Source organism: Coptis chinensis, chromosome 1 (genome assembly GCF_015680905.1).
Source record: "Coptis chinensis isolate HL-2020 chromosome 1, ASM1568090v1, whole genome shotgun sequence".
Taxonomy (NCBI): domain Eukaryota; kingdom Viridiplantae; phylum Streptophyta; class Magnoliopsida; order Ranunculales; family Ranunculaceae; genus Coptis; species Coptis chinensis.
In genome coordinates, this window is record NC_141456.1 from 35,575,581 (window position 1) to 35,593,746 (window position 18,166).

The 18,166-nt window shown below is 36.7% G+C and overlaps 1 protein-coding gene across 1 annotated transcript; it reads left to right on the forward strand.

Annotated features, from left to right (window-relative positions):
- Positions 1-3,867: 3,867 nt before the first annotated feature.
- On the forward strand, positions 3,868-17,017 carry LOC147523698 (pescadillo-like protein). Its single transcript, XM_086599376.1, has 13 exons — positions 3,868-3,996; positions 4,077-4,162; positions 4,228-4,476; positions 4,566-4,691; positions 5,022-5,106; positions 5,196-5,306; positions 6,489-6,582; positions 6,771-7,057; positions 10,635-10,742; positions 12,266-12,387; positions 14,262-14,481; positions 15,178-15,405; positions 16,703-17,017. Exons 1-13 carry the CDS (start codon positions 3,973-3,975, stop codon positions 16,781-16,783), a joined length of 1,821 nt encoding a protein of 606 aa, XP_086455502.1. The 5' UTR covers positions 3,868-3,972; the 3' UTR covers positions 16,784-17,017.
- Positions 17,018-18,166: the final 1,149 nt, after the last annotated feature.

An 18,166-nucleotide genomic window follows, 5' to 3' on the forward strand; every position in this document is an offset into this window, starting at 1 on the left:
TAATAATCATGAAATAATTATATTTTTGTACTTTTGCAGATTTCCGTAGTTAACGTGAATATGATGATAAAACCTGCATCAAAGTACGGAAATACTGTGCATACTTAAAGTCTTCACACTCAGCCCCAGTGAAGCCCAACAAAGCTTGACTAAAGCCGAATATTCTAAAAGGACAAAACCAGTGCAAAACAGGACCACGTGTAAAAAAGTAGCAAACTTCCGAAGCTCACATCTTTCAAACCTGGACTCCGATTTCGGCAAGTGAACTACCATAACGACCAGGGCGACAAGCTCTACACAAAGACACAAAGTTGTAAAAATGCCAAAATCCGGGTCGCTACTGGACACAACACGTGGACCCACTATATGGGCCCACAAGAAATTATGAGTCATCATGCATAGACAAGTGGCAAGTTATGGTCACTTTTGTGACACCTTGCAATAAAAGACAAGACAAAATAATAAATGCATGACTAAATTATTGAAAAGAAAAAGACAAACTTTGTGAAAAAAGGTTTTGATTTTTTGGAAACAAAAAGACAGATGTGAAATAAATGTAAGAAGACTTTACGTGAGAGAGGGGGATATATATTTTGGGAGGTTGGAGAAAGGCACATCTCATATTGCATTTTCATTTTGTGTTTACATTTTATACGTAGTGTTTTCCTTTCTTTGAAGCTTATGTATTAGGTTGGTACAGGAAGTCTTGAACTTCTAATAAAATCTGTTTCTTCAAGTTAATTTCCAGTTCTCCTTTTACTTCTTTTCACTTTTTAGTTTATACATGCAAGATATAAATTCAATCCAAGGACCATGAGCTAAAACCCTCCCAATGGGAGGGTTAATGATGCTCATGTGAGAATCAGGCTGCAATTTAGTAGTCCATAACCACTACTTAGGAAATAAGTTTAGATTATACATCCGGTCCCAAAATGACTAAGTCTGACCAAGTTTGGAGTGCTGATACTCCAGACTAGTCTCGTGCGAGACTAGCTAGGTTAAGTCTCGTGCGAGACCCTATGGTGGCTGTTAGCCCTCTGGTTTGTCTAGCTGGTGTAAAATCAAACCAGGAGCTGAAGTGATATTCCAGAGATGGAATGTTAATTCAACTCCTCATGCTAGTAAGATGAACTCAAAGATGAGTACATCTCACTAGGGATCGACATTTTGAGTTACAAAAGTCTGGGGATGAGTACATCTCACCCAAAAGTTTTACCGATATGCTCACTTATTTATAGTGTACTTGGTTTCAAACTTATACACAAAATAAATCGGATCAACCTCGGAAACCTGTGATCGAGTTTACATATGGCTATGAACTAGGGGTGATAAAAGGGTCGGGCCGGGCTAGCCTGGCCCTCAAACCATAAAAGCCCTCATGATTGAGGTCCGGGTCGAGTAGGGTCAAGTAGGGGTGTAATACGGGGCGGGCCGGTCAACTACGGGTCAAATAGTGGTGGGGCGGGGCGAGTCTATGGGATACAAATCCAATGGTCCCCGACGGGTGGGGCGGGGCGGGTTGAAGTGTCATGCATTAACACCATCACCCGGCCTGTTAGGTCATCTTATGGGGCGGGTTTTGGGCGGGTCATCTGGGTCAGGTGGAAATTATCATTTTAACCCAATTTCACCAAAAAACTTTCTAATTCCGCATGTAATATATTTCCAATTCACAACATAGAGAAAAAAATGGAATTAATCAATAAAAAATAAACAAAAATAAAAAAATTTGAACTTGAACCAAAAACCATATCTGTAAATTTGAAACTTTTTTTTCGTGATTTACCATTTGTAAATTGATTATTTTCCATAGCATGATAAAATGAAAATGGGAGCGATACTCTATGGTACAAAATATATATATATATATATATATATATATATATATATATATATATATATATATATATATATATATATATATATATATATATATATATATATATATAAACTAAAAAGAATTCGAAATTAATACAAGGATGAATGATTCATCTTCTAAAAAATTCGAAAGTTAAATGTGAACTTTTGACATTTGCCCAATGTTCAAATTTGAATATTTAAAATTGATGTTGAACTCATAAGTTTGTGTTCATATATCTCAAATTTCTACAAAAGTTAAAAGAAAATATAAACAAAATACAAAAATATTAAAATTAGAGTCTTGAAATTGTGCGGGTCAACGGGGTTGGGTCAACAACTTTTGACATGATGCTGGTCGGGTGGCTTGACGGGTCGGGTTTGAGCATAGAATCTACACCCATAGCCCGACCGCGTAAAAATGGTGGCGGGGAGGGGCGGGTCTATTTTCGGGTCGGTGCGGGTTTAGGTGGCGGGTGAAGACCGGGTACCCTACCGGATGATGGGTCAACGGTTTTTTTTTTACACTCCTAGGGTCAAGCATGAAAACTCAACCCCTTAACCAGCCCCTCGACCCTCATTTTTTAGGGCCAAATGAGGGCTGGGTCGGGACCGGTCTAATTATACTTTACTAGTTTACATTTTTTTTTTGTGATTTTTAATTTATTTTTATCATATGTTGATTATGTATATCAATTTTAACTAAGTATACAAAACTACTTCTTACGCCTTTAGAAAAACAAAAAAAGAGATAGAGATGGTGGAAGAGATGATACTCTTACAATATTTACATTTTTCATATTTAACTATGTTGTTAAGTTGGATTTGCTTTTATGTATGATTTATATACATTATACCTATCATTCAATCATTTACAAAAAACGCATATGTTATGTTATGTTATAATTTATCCTCTATTGAAAACTAATTTAATGATTTTTTTTTATACAACTTAGATAATTAGAATATAATACATAAATATAATGTAAAATAACAATAAAACATATGAGGCCCAATTGAGGATTGGTGAGGGCGTAATGAGGGCAAGGCTCATGTTTCATAACCTAGGCCCTAACCTACCCCTTAAAAGCATGAGGGGCGGGCTGACCGCGCCATCAAATCTGTGAGGGCCAACTTTTGAGGGGTTGAGCATGCAATTTTAAGGGCCGGGTCGAGTTGGGTTGAGGGCCTGAGGGCCAAATTATCACCCCTATTATGAACAATCAAGATCCAGGGACGATGACCCGAGAGAATGACTCAATGAGCAGCCCTAATACAAACCCCTGATATTACAAATTCGATAGCACGCCAAATCTTCAAAAATTGATTGAAATTCAACATAGTCCTTCACTAACCACCCACCAAATCTTAAATATTAGCAATCTTTGCAACAAATTGGGTTGTGTTTACTCTCAGGTTTGTTGTTTCATCAACTTCGCTGTTTGGCGTGTGGACTTTTACAACTAATTTTTTCCAGCATATATGATGACTAAGGCTAAGTCCAATGGTGCGGCAAAACATCAAATGCCATGGAAATTGTAATCCAATGGTACGTCAAAATGCTAACCCGCCAACGCTATCGGTATACGTTTACCTATCTATACCGCCAATTTTAACGATATAGCGTATGATAGCATGCTAGTAGAAATGGCGGTTAGAAATTTGTTTGACCAAATTTATTTTTTAAAATCTTTAGTTTTGGTAAATTACATTTGTATCCTAATTATTTTTTTTGTATACTTAAAGAAAAAAAGGCAAAATGAGAAAGAAGGAAAAAAAATTTGGAGTGGCGGTTAGGAAATCTTTTTTTTTTTTTTTTTATTTGGTTTGTTTACAAGCCATTGTCAAAGGCGGCTAGAGGTGTTTTTATTTATTTTTTTGGTAAAAACCATTGGGGGTTAAAAGTTAAAACGGCAGACAATTAACTGTTTGATGCGTGGGCTTGGGCCCGTGAGATAACGAAACTGACTTAAAGTTCGTTAAGCCCAAGCCCAAGCCTATATAAACACCGAACAAACATTTTTCTAAACCCTCTTCAGAACCCTATATTGAGGTTCCATCTCTCTCTCTCTCTCTCTCTTTCTCCGAACACAGCACCCTCCTCATTTTCCAATCATGCCGAAGCATTACAGACCCGCAGTAAGAACTAAACCACATCCCCTCATCTCAAAGTTTCAATCTTTTTCCATCTCCTCATTTCTTAATCTTTCATTCTACAGGGAAAAAAGAAGGAAGGAAATGCAGCAAAGTACATCACCAGAACAAAAGCTGTCAAATACTTACAAGTCTCACTTCAAGACTTCAGGTATATAATAATATGTCAATTATATTACTGTTACTGTAACAAAATTAATTGTTAAATTTGTATAGGAGACTATGTATACTCAAGGGAGTATATCCAAGAGACCCTAAGAAAAAGTACGAAGGGAATCATAAGACATATTATAATATGAAAGATATTCATATACTTGCACACGAACCGATACTCGACAAGTTTAGAGATATAAGAGCTCATGAACATAAGATAAATAAGGCGTTAGCAAAGAAGAATAAGGAACGAGCTGAGCGGTTGAAAGAGCGGAGGCCGAGTTATAAGATTGATAGACTTATTCGTGAAAGGTAAGAATTTGGGACTTTTAGTGATATTTTTCATGTTTTATTAGTGTTGTGGGGGTTTGGTTTTTGATGTTTCTGAGTGTTGGTTTTAGGTACCCGAGTTTTATTGATGCGCTTAGAGACTTGGATGATTGTTTGACTATGGTGCATTTGTTTGCTGCGTTGCCTGCTCAGACTGGAGAGGGCATTGAAGTGGATCGTATTCATAAGTGTCTAAGGTATTTGGTGTTTTAAGTAATATTGTTTTGGAGTTTTGTTTGTTTACAATTATTGTTGTGCGAAGATGGTGATAGAAGCCTGTAAATGCTTTATGTAACTACATAAGAAAATTTGGGTCAGTGGAGTGCTTAACACAAAGATTTGCAAAATATTAATATAAAAGAAGTATGTGTCCTGCTGATTGTTTTCTGCAAAGAATGTTGCGTTTTGCGCTAATTTGAGGGTGTTCAAAAACAGGATGTTATGGAATTTATCTGTTTTGTCCTCTTCTGATTTAGCTGGTACACCTTTTATGTTATTTGACAAAGTTCCTGTTGACTTATTATCAGACTTAGCCATGAATGGCAAGCGTACATATCTCGAACTCATAGCCTTCGGAAAACTTACATAGGTGTGAAAGGCATTTATTACCAGGTAATGAAGTGCTTATGTCTATAGTTTCATTGTAATATACAGATGTGTTGAGGTTTGTAACATGGCCATGAACTTTCTTGTGTGAACAGGCTGATGTTCAAGGGCAAAAGATCACATGGCTAACACCCCATGCTCTGCAGCAAGTCTTGTCTGATGAAGTAGACTTGAAGGTCATGTTAACGTTTTTGGAATTCTATGAGGTAACATATCTATGGTCTTTGGCTCATTGTTTTTTATTTGTCTTATAAAGAGCAAATTTCAGAATCGTCCCAGGTTACGTAATTAGGTGTTCTTTAATTTGTCAAATTAAAATATGTTCATTGAGGCTAGGTTTACTGAAAGATCAGTTTGAGTAGAAATTGAGGGAAGTATTACACGAATTGTAATGGGGGTACTTGTCACAGCAGGGTTACTGAAACTGGGTTCAGCCTTTATCAGGGGAATCTATTAAGTTAGAAGTATTGTCATTACTCTTCTAATGTAGGAATATGTAGTAAGAAGGAATCGTTACTACCAGTCCACCAATGTGTTAAAAACCGCACCAGAGGCTTGAGGCTCACTGCTCTGTGAGGCTTTGAGGCTCAAGCCTCAATCAAAAATGAAAAAAAAGGAGACTGGAAAAATCAAGAAAAAAATCTGTAAATTAAGTAAAAAGAGAAAACTATGCCATATTCATGAAATTACTATAGCACAATGTTTTCCCTTGTTGCAGACGGTCGCGCTCTATGTATGAAAACCTGAAAATATGTCTGCATACATATCCGAATAGATAGGCAGTTAGCAATATGCCATATCAATATAGAATAATACTAAAGCACAAATGCGTAAGTACTTAAGTAGTCAAATAAGTCTCAAACATAGACATAGTCACAAGTCACTAGACAGAAGACACTCACTGACTCACACATAGGCATAAAGACACACAGATAGGTTGATCCTACTTAGCTTGAATGCTTAAGTTGTCAAAACAGTGGGAAAAAAGAGTGGTTGGACTGGGTGTTAAACCTGGCTTCCAGTGAGACTGGGCCTCACTAAGCTTCAAAGTGCACACCTCACACTATTGAGGCTGTAGCCTCACAGTATACATGTATAAGTTTGTAAGGCTTAAGCATCAAGGCACAGAACCACTAAAAGAGGCACGCCATGAGGCTTAAGCCTCAACGAGTTTCTTTTTTCAGATTCATTTTAAAAAAAATGAATGATAATTGAAATTGAAATTGAATACTATTTGTTCAAGTAGAAAGTACGTGTACCAATAAAGAATCGGAACCTAACTAGTTAATTGGTCAAGGTAATTGAGTTAAAATATACTACTTCGTGAAATGTGAATGTAAGAATTGTTCATTCATCTGCTTATTTTTTTTTTCTTTCCCTACATACAGACTCTTCTTGCCTTTGTCAACTTCAAACTATATCATTCAATAGATGTGAAATATCCGCCTATTCTTGATCCACGATTGGAAGCTTTAGCTGCAAGTATGTCATCTAAGTTTTATAGAATACTTATTTTTGATTATTATGTTTTGCATTTTCATTTTGAATATCTTGTTTCTATTATTTGGTTTTACTTTTCATTGGCTCTGTTTCTTTATAGTCAACATTTAGATGAATTTCTTCTGGAACCTTCACATTAAGTATTTGAGGTTTTATGAAAACCCATGCAGGTCTGTACGCACTGTCCTGGTACTTAGCTGCTAATTCAAAGGTTCATGCCTTGGGTTCTCAAGATGTCAGTTCATCTCAACCAGAGAATGCCGACGTTGTTGGTAAGGGGACTGAAGGCAATGAGTCTGAGTTGAGACTGGCTCAACTTCAGTTTCAGCTTCCAGCCAATGAACCTGGCACTTTGATGCAGCTTGTTAAGGAGGCTACTGCTGAGGACACTGATGACAATGAAACTAAAGAGTGCAAATCCCTTTTTAAAAATTTGAAGTTCTTCTTAAGTCGTGAGGTAAGTTTGTCAGTGTATCCTAATAAACTATTGTATGTATAGTTCTTGCATCTGTACCGATAAATAATTATGTTACCACATCTGGGTTGTGCATTTTTACGATTAAAAGTCTCCCCGTATGCAAAGTTCTGATTAATAAAGTAACTTGTAGGCAGTGGCGGAGCCAAGGGGGTGGCAGGTAGGAGCAGTTGGCCCCCCTAAAATTTTAAGAAACAAAAATGAAATATATATATTTCTCTCTTTTTCATTTTCCAGAAGTTAATTGTTTTGTCTTTTATTTTTGTTTGGGCTTACTATCTGGTGAGAATGAAATCGATGGGCCCTTGACATAAAAAATATTCAAATTAAAATCCAAAATATTTAAAGTCTAGCCATCATTCGGTTCATTCCCACAATTCCACAATTAGTTTCTCAGTTCCCACAATTCCCACAATTCCACAATTAGTAAATAAACTAGCCAATAAATACTCCATCACTCCACTCGATCTCGTCTTCTCAGTTTAGCAGTGTATATCGAAAAGGAGATTGCAAGAAAATTTAGCACTGATTCATTGATTGTAGACTTTGACGTCAAGTCTTGTAAAGGAAAATTCTTTTAAGTTTGAAGTTAAAATTTGATGTTTTTTGGTCGGCCTTCATTTTGCATTTAGACATGGCTATTTATGATTCTTGGTATGCTTATAATATGTTGAATGTTTTTGAGTTACAAACTTATTTTGCTTACTATTATCAATGTGTGTGAAAAATTATTTGACTAATTTAGAATTATAAAATTAATATATGTGGTTTGTTATAAGTTTTTTTGTTGACCCAAACTCCGCCCCCCCTGGATAAAAATCCTGGCTCCGCCCCTGCTTGTAGGTACTGTGATAAGAGATTATGTCTTTGTTATATTTTTTCATGTATAAGGTTGACACGTTTGCGTAGCTTCATCTGATCCATTAGCCTATGCCCTCACACCTTTCTGGCTTCACCTTTTCTCTTTTGTTTTATTATCTTTTTACTTGATCATACTTTTGGTACAAATTCATATAGAGAAATTAGTTCTTGGGAAATACATTTTTCTATCATTTCCTACTCTGACACCAAACAAAGAAATGAAAAAAGAAGCAGTTTCTAGAAAAGTAAGGAATTTTCAAATTACAGAACTTGTTTAGAGGTTTCATTTGGGATATAATGTTGGTGGATAGAGGAATAGTCATGTTTTCTAGTGGGATAGGTTTTAATCTTGCTCATGAATAATGAGAAGTGGTTATGGAGATTTAGGGAGGAAGAGGAGCACATGTGGCGGAGGGTGGTGATGGACAAGTATGGGGTTGGGGTTAACAGGTGGGTCGTGAAGGTACCCATGAATCCTCACAGAATTATTACTCTTTGGAAGGGCATTGTGAATGGATGGGATGAGTTTGTTAAAGGAGTAACATTTATACTCAGAACTCGAGTCGATATCTTTTGGGAAGTCATTTGGTTGTGGGAAGTGCCATTGACATGTTCATGTTGCAAATGACAAGAAAGCAAATATATTGGAGTATATGGAAAAAGTAATGCTGTCTAGTTGTTCAGTGGATACTGGATACTAAACAACACTAGGGAAGAAAATTTAACAAAAAACTAAACAAAATTGGCTTAAGAGATGCATGGAAATGAAAATCAGAACATAAGATTGAGAATTTAGGGTTTAGAATCCTTGAAGCTCCTTTAACATTACCGATAAAACAATAGTTTTTATTGGAGAGAGTGTAAACAATCCCTAAAGTTCTTATATTCAGAAATCTTGATAAAGTGAATAAAAGGCTGCTTACACTGACCCAATAAGACTATTTATAATGTGAACCAACAATTTTGTAGATCCTAGGATTCCTTACTATCTATACTCTAATAAGCTTTACATCTTTAAAAGTCTCATGCTAGTTACATGGCTACTTAAACAGACTAAGGGCATAAGAATAGGCTAATAAAACATAATGAAACAATATAAAGAAGAACACTGACACCAAGCTGACTAGTGGATCCATTTCGATGCTCCTGCTTCATAGAGGGAAGGAAGAGTGGAATGTAATTTAATTTTAAGGAGGTTGCTGTCTATCTTGAGGGGTAGAAGTGGGGAAGTGGATAGAAGCATTTGGGCTTGAGATAATAATGAGGAGTTCTCGGTGTGGTCTTTATATGACTTATTGGTCGAAGAATACGCAGTATGTCATCTTAATGGTGAAGAGGTACTATAAAATTTTCCTCACAAGAAAGTATGGATGGACTCTATTTGGTATAGAGTCACGTTCTATTGTTTGTTTGCCTTTTTGGGGAGAATTAAAACCCTTGACATCATGAATGGAAGAAGAGGCATGGATCTCTCATTATGCAAAGTGAGTTAGGCGAGTGTGGATCATCTTCTTTGAACTTGTACTTTCTTGAAGGGTATTTTGGAACAATTCTTTTATTTAACCTTGGATTGTATCGACTAATATCAAGGAGGCCCTAAGTAGTAACCTTATACTACTATTACTTTCTTGCAACGCTTCATGGATCTCAGAATACGTTTCAAGAGCTATTGAATGGAATTTGTGGAAAGAGAGGAATGACAGGGTGTTTGAGCTAAGTTGAAAATAATACTAGCAAGGAAGTGGAGGGGATCAAAGAGGAACCATATGATTGGGCATGTGCTAATCCTTGCTTCAAATGGGTGACCTACCAAGACTTCATGTGTGTTTGGGATCTATTGTACTATAAAGACAGATTTAATTTGGAAGAGGGGTATCTCTTGTAGGACATGTAGCTCCTTGCTACATTGCCTACCTGTACCATATTCCTTTTATCTACTAAGGAATCGAATTTTATCGATTTCTTTTTACAGTTTTTATTGATTTCTTTTTACAGTTTTATCATGAAGTGAACACAATAGTTCATTCCAAAATTTCCATTCCAGATGAAAACTTTCAAAAGGGTGTAAGGAATCATTGCTGTAATTTTCTACATGGTTCACCTTCCTTTTTGTTTATGTACATATAGCACCATGTATGACTTTAGCCACTGACGGCTGATAATGTGTCCACCGAGGCACTAATGTGTCCTTTTGGTTTGATCCTATGGAGTCTTTTACCATATGCGGCAATATGGAAGACTAGGCACCACCATATATTTGGAAATATGGAGCAGTTAGTTTGAAACACTGTGCTGGAAATCAATTGCTTATTATAGTGGTACTGGTTGTCCAATATAGAGGATAGGAGAACTTCCACTTCAGAGATTTGGTGTTAGATTGGACTAATGTCATTAGGGAACCCGAGGGTGGGGGACTCATGTAATAGGATTATTTGTTTCTTCTCTTGTTTTTTTTTTTTTTTGCAGTCATACTAATACAAGCGAGGTTCTCACTCACTAGTTGTACTTTTGCACCCCGTTCTAATAAAGTTTACTTGTGTGCGCTATGCTTGCTCTTTTAATTTTTTATTATAATTTCTGCTGGAGTCATTTTCTTTGTATTTGTTATCTGTAGCATAGCCATCATTGTTATCGATATTGTTGTCACTATTATTATCATCATAATTATGGATATTGTATTGGTTGATGCCTTTTGTAGGTTCCAAGGGAGTCTTTACTTTTTGTGATACCAGCTTTTGGAGGTGTAGTTTCTTGGGAAGGAGAAGGAGCCCCTTTTGAAGAAAATGACGAGAACATCACTCACCAGGTATATCCTTTTCACGAACATGTTGTATCACAGTGAAGCTATGTGCAGATGTCTACTCTAAATTGGCTCAGTAAAACAAATAAATTGGCACATGTGTATTTTAATGCTAATTCACATGGTTATTACTTCCCACATGAGTGCGTGCGTTAATTATAACTAATGGGGTAGATTCATTTACTGGGGATGCAGACAGATTGGCATGGCAAACCATCTGGCTGTAGTCCCTTTCATCCCTCTGGATCTAATTCTGAGCCAATATGTTATACAGAACACTAGATGTGGTTTATTGAAGATAACGACAAGGTGATATACCTTGTGGACTGGCATGACCAGAAATTATAATCGTTTTTGAAGCTCATAATACAATGTTGAAACCTCAAGAGGTCATAGCGGATTTTCCATCAGGAGGATTTGGTATCGAAAGTCTAGGAGATTCTATTTGATTTGGGTTGTGCTAGTCCATTGTTTAAGTATGTAAACTTTTTAGAATTTATTTGTAATTGGGAGGGGATTGTGAGATGAGTTGGGCTTTGTCTTTTGGCAAAGTTGGAATGTTTGTATGAAGTTGAGCTGTTTCTTGCTACTTAGACTGGATGATGTTGCAATTCTTCATTCAAGTCTATAATCTATATACATATATAGTGAATTTTACCTATAAAAAAAGAGAGGATTTGGATGCCTTCTATTCCTTGAAAGGTGGCATTCTTCACTTGGATGGCGTTTATAAGGAGGGTTTGAACCGTAGACAAGCCAGTTGCTAAAGGAATGAACATTGATAATAAATGCTCTTTTTGTGGTGGGATTTGGTAGGATGTGGATCATATCTTCATTCGCTGCTCCTAATGCTAAGAGGATGTGGGAGGTACTTTTCGCATTGTTCAAGCCTTGGACACCGCCTACTAGAATTAAGGGTGCGATTGGTGGGGACTGGGGACATCATAAAACATTCTCTATCGCCAAAGTCGAGTTAAATTGCGGAGCACCTACCTAGAGCAATTGTTTGGGTTCTATGGAATGAAAGAAATCAGAAAATACCTGAGCAAAAGACCAAAGAAGAGATCAAGGAAGTACTCTATAATTGGTCTAGGGGTGTGGCGGATTTGAAGTCCTTAATATTTCAAGACTTTGTGCATAATTGGGATAACATTGTAATCTGAATTTGAAGGGTTCTTCTTTTTGTTTAGGGTGTGCATAATCTCGTAACATGGTATCTTTCTAAGCGGGGATTAACATTTTGTAACCTTTATCTTGTCTTGGAAAGAATGAGTACCTTTCACCACTAAAAATGAAAAAATAAAAAACAACAGGGATTAACATTTTGTAACCTTTATCTTGTCTTGGAAAGAATGAATACCTTTTACAGCTAAAAAGGAAAAAATCGAAAACAAGTTCATATTGTTATAAAGCCATGAAATGTTAAATAACTGTTCATTACGGTTATGGGTCCATCTTACCTACACACAACCTGCAGATATAGACTATTCAAATCATTTTTGATATCTTTCTTTTGTTTATGTTTGCAGATTGTTGATAGGCCATCACAGGGTCATATGTTTCTCTCCAGAAAATATGTTCAGCCACAGTGGATTTTTGATTGTGTAAATGCAAGGATCAACTTACCTACAGATGATTATGAGTTGGGAAGGTAATTAATTAATGCATTTCAACTTGTTTCCATCAGCAATCAAGTTCTTCCTTGTAAGCCACGGGTTCATGCAAACCATCGCATCAGTGGCACTGGCCAATTGCTTGCGGCTGTCATGTTTTCTGCATGGATTTTCTTGATGTAGCAGAATAGCAGAATTGCTTGAATCATTTGAAGACATCTCATAATTTATAATTTGATTAAAGAAACGAAGATGTCATCTTTATACAGGGCCAACGAACATACAAAAAATAAATAGGGATATCTGCTTGAGAATCATGTGGAATTTATAACGACGTGGGGATTCATCTTTAGGATGTGGAAGGTTGGGGTGGGTATGCAGTATGCCACACCCTTCTCCATCCTCATTCTGAACTGTTTTTTCACAACTCATACTGCCTCCATCCCTGCTTGAAAGAACTTTGGGTTCTCTATTTGTCCTGCTAGGGGATCAGACTCCACTATCCGATATTTTTGTTTTCATGTTTTGCTTTTGGTATAGTAATAGGGGAAGATAGTCTTATGCATATATGTTAGTATGTATGATAAACAAAATCTAAGTTTTGATATTTTATGCAGACGCATGTTCAAATATTTTTTATGTAACAAAAAATATATATTATATGCGTATGTAGTTATGGGTGGGTATAGCAATCCACGTCCTTGTTCCTGCCCTATGCTTTGGCCAGAGTATACGATCATCCCCATCCACAAAATCCCTCAATAGTCCCGTCCACACCTGCCTCACTATGGTTGGGATCTGACAAGGACCTGCCTTCGTGGGGATTTTTCACATTCCTACTTGTCTTCTATCCATTATATTCACAGCATCTCGAAATAAGGGCTATATAAGGGGACAAGGTATCATAGACACCGACTTGCGAATCCTCCCCTTTCCGACACAGGGCACGTGATGCTGAATTCTAGAGAATCCAGGGGAGGACAGAGACTATAGTATGTTCTATCACCTCTATGTATAGAAGCATGCATAAGAATACGATCTGTGAGCTTATGTAGGCGAAGGCATAGTTTCTTACCTTTTTTTTTTATCGAATTTGTTTGCATTTCTAGTTCTTTCTCCTGAAGATCTGGTATGTGATTATACTTGGGCCATGTTAGCTGTAACAGGACTAACAAAGTAATTTTCAATATAGTCTGTTGATTGGGAATGGTTAGGCTTGTGAAAAGCGCATCAGGTCACCTGCATGGACCCTTAACATTGTTGACTTATCACTTATCAGGAGATGAGGGAGGAGATCTGTCATGTAGTGGAATAGTACTTGTATGCTGCAGATCCATCAGAGACCTACCTGTCCACATAGATGAACTGTGTCCATCTCATCAGTCTAGTATCTAACTATTTAAAAAGAGGGTTGCAAAAAGTTAGAAATTTTAGGCTGTTCAATTTCTAAGCTGAGTATTTCCAACTGATTTTGTGAGGATGATCTCCATATTGGGGATACCATTTTGAAGGTGTCCAGTGGCTTACTGGTCAAGACTTGGGAGGTTCGGCCCAAGGTCTTGAGTTTGATTCCCACCTTCGTCAGGGGAAAAAGGGAGTTTAAGGTGTTAGGGAAAAAAGACATCACAACGAAATATGAGCACTTAGTTCATTTTTATAAGTTCATAGTTGAGTATACAAAGATCTGCGGAATAATGCCAATAATTCAAATATCCATTTCCTTATTTATGGTTTTATTATGTTTTTGGGTTAGCCGCCCTGATATATCTCATTATTGAGTAAGATTTTAGTAATTCTTCAGATGAGCTGCGTGCCTAGAATTTTCACAGATGGTTGAGCATAGAGAGAAAAATACTCACCGTCTTGTTGATACAATATAAAATAATCTGTAAGTTTGTTGATCAATTGATAGGGTACCTCCACCACACTTGTCACCGTTTGTTGATAATGAGGCTGAGGGCTATGTTCCCGAGTACGCAGAAACTATCAAACGCCTACAAGCTGCAGCAAGAAATGAAATAATGCCAATGCCAGGTCTTGATGCAGAAGATATAGAAGATCCACGTAATCTGTTGGTGGAAGGAATTATCAGTCGGACAGAAGCCAATGAAGCAGCAGAAAAAAAGCGAAAGGTAATTTAGAATATGTTTATCCAACTAATAGCCCCTTTTCTTTGATGCGCTGATAACATCATAGGAAGGTTTTGTTATTGTTTCAACCTTACTTGCGTGCAAAAAAAAAATGTTATTGTTTCAAACTAGAAACACTCAGACCTACGGCCCAGCCTGTGGTGGAAAACAGCCCTGTCAACTGCTATTTTTTTTTATTCAAAGTTTCAAACAACTGTGTGTATTTCCTCGGTACGAAAGACCCATGTTAAACAACACTACCGTTTTTCACTCAAGGTTATTAAGAAAATTATGAATCAAGTTATGCATCCATGCTTTAAGAAAGAAAACCTCATTTCTTAACTTATTTAGGAATTTGATTATGAAACTTTTTCTTTACTTAGACTTAAGAAAGTTATTTCTATTAGAGTACTAAATAACATGTTACAAGTAGGAAACTTGTTATTCGTTTCATATGAGTATGACCAATTCCTAGATTTGGAATTGTATCTTTGCCGTGAGTCATAAATTACTTCTGTATTGTTATAGATGGTTAATAATTCTCTTGGAGACTTAATTTTCTAAACTACTCCCTTCTATGTTCTTATTCTTGTATTATGTCGGTGTCGTTCGGCACAGTTCTCTTCTGCTTAGCAATTAGAAATCCCGGTTATGACCTTATTTCGTTTACAATTTGATTTGGGTGGTGGTATATTGCAGATGTCCAAGCTTGAGAAGCAGTATCATGATGAACTACAGATGGAAGTTCAGGGGATACCATTTACTGCTTCTGGTTCTGGTTCAGATAGGAACATGCAGAGTCCAATTGAGGGCAGAGAAGCCGAGGAAGAGGCTCTTCCAGATCCTGATCAAATTGCAAAGGATGCTGAGAGGCTTTCTCAGGTTGGGATGTCGAATAAGAAGCAGAAACTATATAAAGCGATGAAGGTATCCCTCTTTTTGCTCCAACCACTAACTATTGTTTGTCAATCTGTGCAATAATGGAGTATTCTAAAATTAATCTTGATTTATAGTTGTGATTCTTTTATTTCCTTTGGCATTTCTGGCCGTGTTCTATTATTACTATTTTTATATACAAATAAATACACAATTTAACGTAACAAAGCATAACTCAAATAAATTTAATGAAGAGGATAAGATGGTCTGGCCATGTACTAAACCTCTAACCACTCCAACCTCTACAGTTAGAAGGGAATCTGCATTTCAGGGCTGTAAAAGAGCCAGAGAAAAACCAAAAATGGCTTGACTGGAGAGGCTGGGGGAATATATTAGAATAAGCTTTTGGTATTATAAGCTATGGGACTAGATAATTTCGATCTAGGAACAAAATAGCACAACTCAACAATTGCAATACGGATTTGTAGTTCTTCCTTTCTATTGTCTAGCCTCTGTCTAGCATCTGACTCAACCCGTCTTGGTTCTTGTGGTATCGTATCTGCTTTCAGTGACAAGGATTTGCATTTGATACTTTTGAATTTCCTTTAGCTTTTCTGGTTGTGATCTATCAATATAAAAATAGAGCAATCCACAGCTTATTAAGCATTTATAATTTGAGTTGTGCTCTTCAGCATGGCCCAGAATGTTGAGATTAGTGCATGGTAAGAATAGGAAATATAAATTAGGACTGCGCATTCAAGATAATGCAAGATACTTCCAAAGTTCCAATAGGTTTAACGACCAGGAAACTATCTAAGATGGTCTGGCTTTGTAACCCAGGGAGTCTAACAGGTGAGAAGGTCTGAGTGTCAATTGAAGTATCATGAGATATGGTTCTGAATAAATTAAATCCAGAAACAGGTTTATGCTACACCACCATTTTAGATAGGGCGTTGTCTTTGTGTATACTTTTAATTCCCCTTTTTAAGTTTTTTTCTTGGGGTGGGGGTGGTTCCCATTCTCTTAGATTGTCGTACACAGGGACTTTAACCTACGTGAATCTCGATATGTTAATGTATTTTCCTAGCATTATCTTTACCCCTGAGCAACAGTATACGTGGGTGATCCTTGTGTCGTTTTTGTATGATTATTGCTGTGTTATCTTATACTTGAGCAAATGGTTTGTTTTTCAAAGAGTTAACCAAAAGTATGATCCTTCCTCATTGTTAAAAGTATGATCCTCATTGTTAATTCTTCTATGTTGATGTTATTCTGTGACATTTTACGAGTTTTTTTTTTTTTTTTTTTGGGGTCTGACAGTTTCTGATCACTCTCATTTGTTATTCAGATTGGCCAAGAACGGAAGCGATCCCAAGTTACTCTTCTACAAGAGAGGAAGAAGAAAGCTAAAGCTGGCAAGTCTGCATGATGTCATCATTAAGTATTTTGTCCTTAGATAGGATCACTGAATGTTGTTACTCTACAATGTGGACTCATTTACTTCTTTCAGATGGTTTTCGAAGGCAATTGTCAAAACTTGCACTAGGGATAATTTGCTTCCAATGAGAAATTTCAAATAATAACAATCTCAAGCAGTCCGCTACTCTGATTAGCTTTGGAGGAACATTCCCAAAAACCAAATCAAGTCCATCGTTTTTGTTCATTGTTTTGTTGGATGCCTTGTAACCTTAATTATTATGCTTTCCATTTTTCGTCTCCTGTTTTTTATGGAAAATCATTATCAATGCGAAGTCTAAAGTTTTGTTCAAAATTAAATCATTATTTATTTGACGATTGTACTTGGCGTATAAGGAGAACTGTTGACTACACCTGGGCCTTTTAAATTCTAGTTGTGAATTGCCCTTTTGTTATGGCACGAAAGAATACTTGAGTTGGGAAACTCTTTGGAATGGGGTATGGAAATTGCTATCTGCTCCGAATCTAGTACCACAGGAAAAACATTTTACTGTGCTTAAAACTTTACTAGTTAAAGAAATTCAACTTTTAGCTTTTGGAGATTGTTCTTTGAAATTTTATTGTGTACACATTAGCCTATTTTATTTAAAAAGCTTACATCAGGATACTATTTGCTCACAGATCCTCCCCACCTTCAGAGGAAGGGATTGAAGGGATTTTTGGAATAACTTTGTGACTAACCAAAAATGGAAAGGAGACAGGAACACCTGACCTTTTACTACTGAACTGACCAGATCAGTTATTCTGTTAAAGACTGTTGAGGTGAGTATGAACTCTTAGTGCCTGTTGGGTTACAGAGTCAACAAGGAGATCTCTGAGTGTAACATCTGTGTGGGTTATGTACTGTAACCGAGTTTTGATTCAAGACCCCAGTTTGATTGGGCATCATATTCATGTAACTTTGTCTCAGTAGCCTTGTCTTGGGTTCAAACTTTCTTTCAAAGCTCAAATTTGGTAGACATTTTGCTATATTTCTCTACTATTTCATTTAGATATATTTTGCTGAAATATGACCAACTGACTCTGGTTGGAATAAAAACAAGGCAGAGCACTCCATTGGTTTGGCGTGAATCGTGTCCAACTCGACTTGACTAATCTGGTTAATCAGGACTTGATAATAACTCGGACAATGCAAAACTGCCTTCAAATTGTGCTATCCACCCACACGCTGAATCTACACGAGGACAAGTTCGTTTTTCCCATTGACCAACATTTTCATCCCACGCTTATTTTGCCATGGACAAAGGTCGTCCCATGCGTATTTTGCTGTTTCAATAGTACCCCACCTTTGATGATGTATTTTCTTCTCCAGATAGTTTCAAAATGTATGCACCGT